Below are 3,172 nucleotides of genomic sequence, written 5' to 3' on the forward strand. Positions count from 1 at the left end.
TTTCGGCGTCTTTCGAGTGGTTGGGCTTGGCGAGGCATTAGAAATAGAATTTCCTTAAGTTTCTTGCATTCCAAGTTCTTTGGATTTGTCTGCCTTCCATTGTCTCCGATATGTATGCGCCACTACGATTGGCTTTGATGACCTTATACGGTCCTTCCCAAATGGGACCCAACTTCCCTTGCGACTGGGCTCGCTTGCCTCGTTTCGCCTCAAAACGTAGTCCCCCACTCTAAAGGCCTTCTCCTTGACCCTCTGATTGTAGTACCTTTCGACAACATGTTTGTGGGTAGCCTGTCGAATATTCGATTGTTCGTGTCGTTCTTCAATGAGGCCTAAATTCGCCCTCGGATCCTTGTTGTTATTTTCCTCTTCAAAATGGATTGTTCGTAATGATCCTACTGTCAATTCCACTGGCAACATTTCTTCCATGCCATAAGTTAGGTTGAACGGGGTTTCTTTTGTGCTTACTCTCGGAGTCGTCCTGTATGACCAGAGTACGCTTGGCAATTCTTCGACTCAGTTGCCCTTGGCTTTTCCGAAATACACTTTTTGATCCCGTTCACTAGTGTTCTATTGGATACCTCCGTTTGGCCGTTCGCTTCAGGGTGCACCACGGATGTGAACTGCTGCTTGATTCCTTTGTCGGTGCACCATTCTTGGAACGGATTCTCAGCGAACTGTATCCCATTATCACTGACAAGAACTTTAGGTATTTCGAACCTAGTCATGATATATTTCCATATGAACTTGATCGTTTGCCTCCCGGATATGCATGCTAGTGGCTCGGCTTCTATCCATTTTGTGAAGTAGTCCACTGCGACTATTAGGTATTTTACCTTGCCTGAAGCATCTAGGAATGGTCCTACGATGTCTATTCCTCATTGATAGAAAGGCAACGGATTGGCGATACTTGTTAGAGGCGCTGGGGGGTTCCCTTGGATCAGGGAGAACGCCTGGCATTCCATACACTTCTTTGTTAATTCTAATGCGTCCTGGTGTATGGTTGGCTAGTAGATGCCCATCCGAAGTATTTTCCCTATTAGGGCTCTTGCCCCTTCATGTGCACCTGCTAAGCCGGAATGCGACTCCTGGAGTGCTTCCTTGCCCCTGGCTTCCTCCATACATTTTAGCCATGGTGACATGAATCCTTTCCGGTACAGCGTCCCGTCTATGATTGCATATGACGGTGCCTTGACTTGCACTTTCCTGGCTTCCTCATGACCGTCTGGTAGAATACCATGTTGTAGGTATTCGATTAGTAGTGTCATCCACATGTGTCTGGCTGGTGCTAGGGAATTTACTCGTCGCTTGTCTATGCTTCTTTCTTTGAGCACTTCCACAAGGACCTTCTTGGATAAGTGGTCGAAGCATGTGGACGCTAGCTTACTGAGGGCATCCGTTATTCTATTTTCACTTCTTGGAATTTGTTTGATGGTAAATTGTCTGAAAGGTTCAACAAGCCATTGTACTGTTTTTACGTGCTCTTCCATTCATTTGTCTTTTGCTTCGAAATCCCCGTTGACCTGATTGGCAGCTAGTCTTGAGTCCGTTAGAGTTACTGCTGCTTATGCTCCTATTTTTTTAGCCAAACGCAGGCCGGCAATCAAAGCTTTGTATTCCGCTTCGTTGTTGGAAGTGTGAAAGTCAAAACGAAGAGCATAAGTGATTTCTTCTCCTTCTGGGTTGGTTAGGATTAGACCTACTTCGGAGCCCTCCTTACTAGCTGTTCCATCGGTATACAAAGTCCATCTCTGATTGACTTCAGATTCATCTTCCCCTGGCCGTTTCTTTTCCTAAGCGGTATTCTTTCCTTCGTTTGGGATTTCGAGCAAGAAATCTGCTAACGCTTGGCCTTTGATGCTGGTGCGTGGACGGTAGCTGATGTCATGCTCACCTAGTTCGATTGCCCATTTTGCTAGCCGTCCGGACGTCTTTGGCTTGAGCAATTTTGCTTGATCGAGTGGTTTGTTAGCACCTCTATCTGGTGTGCTTGAAAATAACGTCTTAGTCGTCGTGTTGCGTAGATGAGTGTGAGCACCAGCTTCTCGAGTATGGGATAATTGATCTCGGTGCCCTGTAATGCACGACTGACATAGTAAACCAACGCCTGCCTGCCTTCCCTTTCCACTACCAGGACCGAGGATATGGCCTCTTCTGAGGCTAAGAGGTATACTTGCAGTGTTTCTCCTGGGATAGGGCTCGCTAGTGTGGGTAGCTCGTGTAGGGGTGTTTTGATCTGCTGAAGCGCTGCTTCTACTGCCGCCGTCCAATGGAAGTTGCTTTTCTCAATGCACCCTTTGAGTGTGCGAAAGAGTGGAAAATCTTTCTCTGCTGACTTTGAGATGAATAGGCTCAATGATGTCAACTTTCCGTTCAATCCGTGGACGTCCCGTAGGGTATTTGGGGATGACGCTTCCATGAATTCGTCAACTTTGACGGGGCTCGGCTGTATTCCTCTCCTGGTAATGTAATATCCTAGGAATTTTCCCTCTTCTACACCAAAGGTGCATTTGCTTGGGTTCAAATTCATCTTCACTTTCTCCAGTGTCTTGAAAGTTTCCTCCACATCGTCTAGCAGCTTCTTCTTGTCGGGGCTTTTGATGACCATATCATCGACATAGACTTCAATATTCCTTCCAATTTGCTTGGTGCAGATGGAGTTGACTAGTCGTTGGGAAGTTGCTCCCCCATTTTTTAGACTGAACGACATTTTGGTGTAACAGAATGCCCCATGATCCGTGTAAAAGGCTGTCTTCTCCTCATCCTCTTTGCTCATCAAGATCTGATGGTACCCTTTGTACGCGTCCAGTAAACACTTTAAATTGAAACCTTGTAAGTATTCCACCTTTTGGTCGATTTCTGGCAGGGGATAGCAGTCTTTGGGGCATGCCTTATTCAAGTCAGAATAATCGATGCAGATGTGCCAGGAGCCATCATGATTCCTTGCCATGACAGGATTGGCAATCCAGGTTGTGAAGACCGCTTCTCTTAAAATTCCTTCCTTCGTCATCTTGGCGACCTCAGCATTGATTGCCCTATCCCGGTCACCTCCTCGCACCCTTTTCTTATGTTTGGTTTCCTTCGTTCCCGGCTTGATCATGAGCTTGTGTTTTAAGACTTTCCTGTCTACCCATACCATGTCTGTGGGAGTTCAAGCGAAGACATGTCTGTA

The 3,172-nt window shown here is 46.5% G+C and overlaps 1 protein-coding gene across 1 annotated transcript; it reads right to left on the reverse strand.

The window, feature by feature from the left end:
- Nucleotides 1-1,007: 1,007 nt before the first annotated feature.
- LOC145140208 (uncharacterized) lies at nt 1,008-1,490 on the reverse strand. The gene has a single exon (XM_079073776.1). It carries the CDS (start codon nt 1,488-1,490, stop codon nt 1,008-1,010), a length of 483 nt encoding a protein of 160 aa, XP_078929902.1.
- Between the last annotated feature and the right edge of the window lie 1,682 nt (nt 1,491-3,172).

This window comes from Lactuca virosa, chromosome 9 (genome assembly GCF_052849685.1).
Source record: "Lactuca virosa cultivar CGN04683 chromosome 9, Lactuca_virosa_CGN04683_v6, whole genome shotgun sequence".
NCBI lineage: Eukaryota > Viridiplantae > Streptophyta > Magnoliopsida > Asterales > Asteraceae > Lactuca > Lactuca virosa.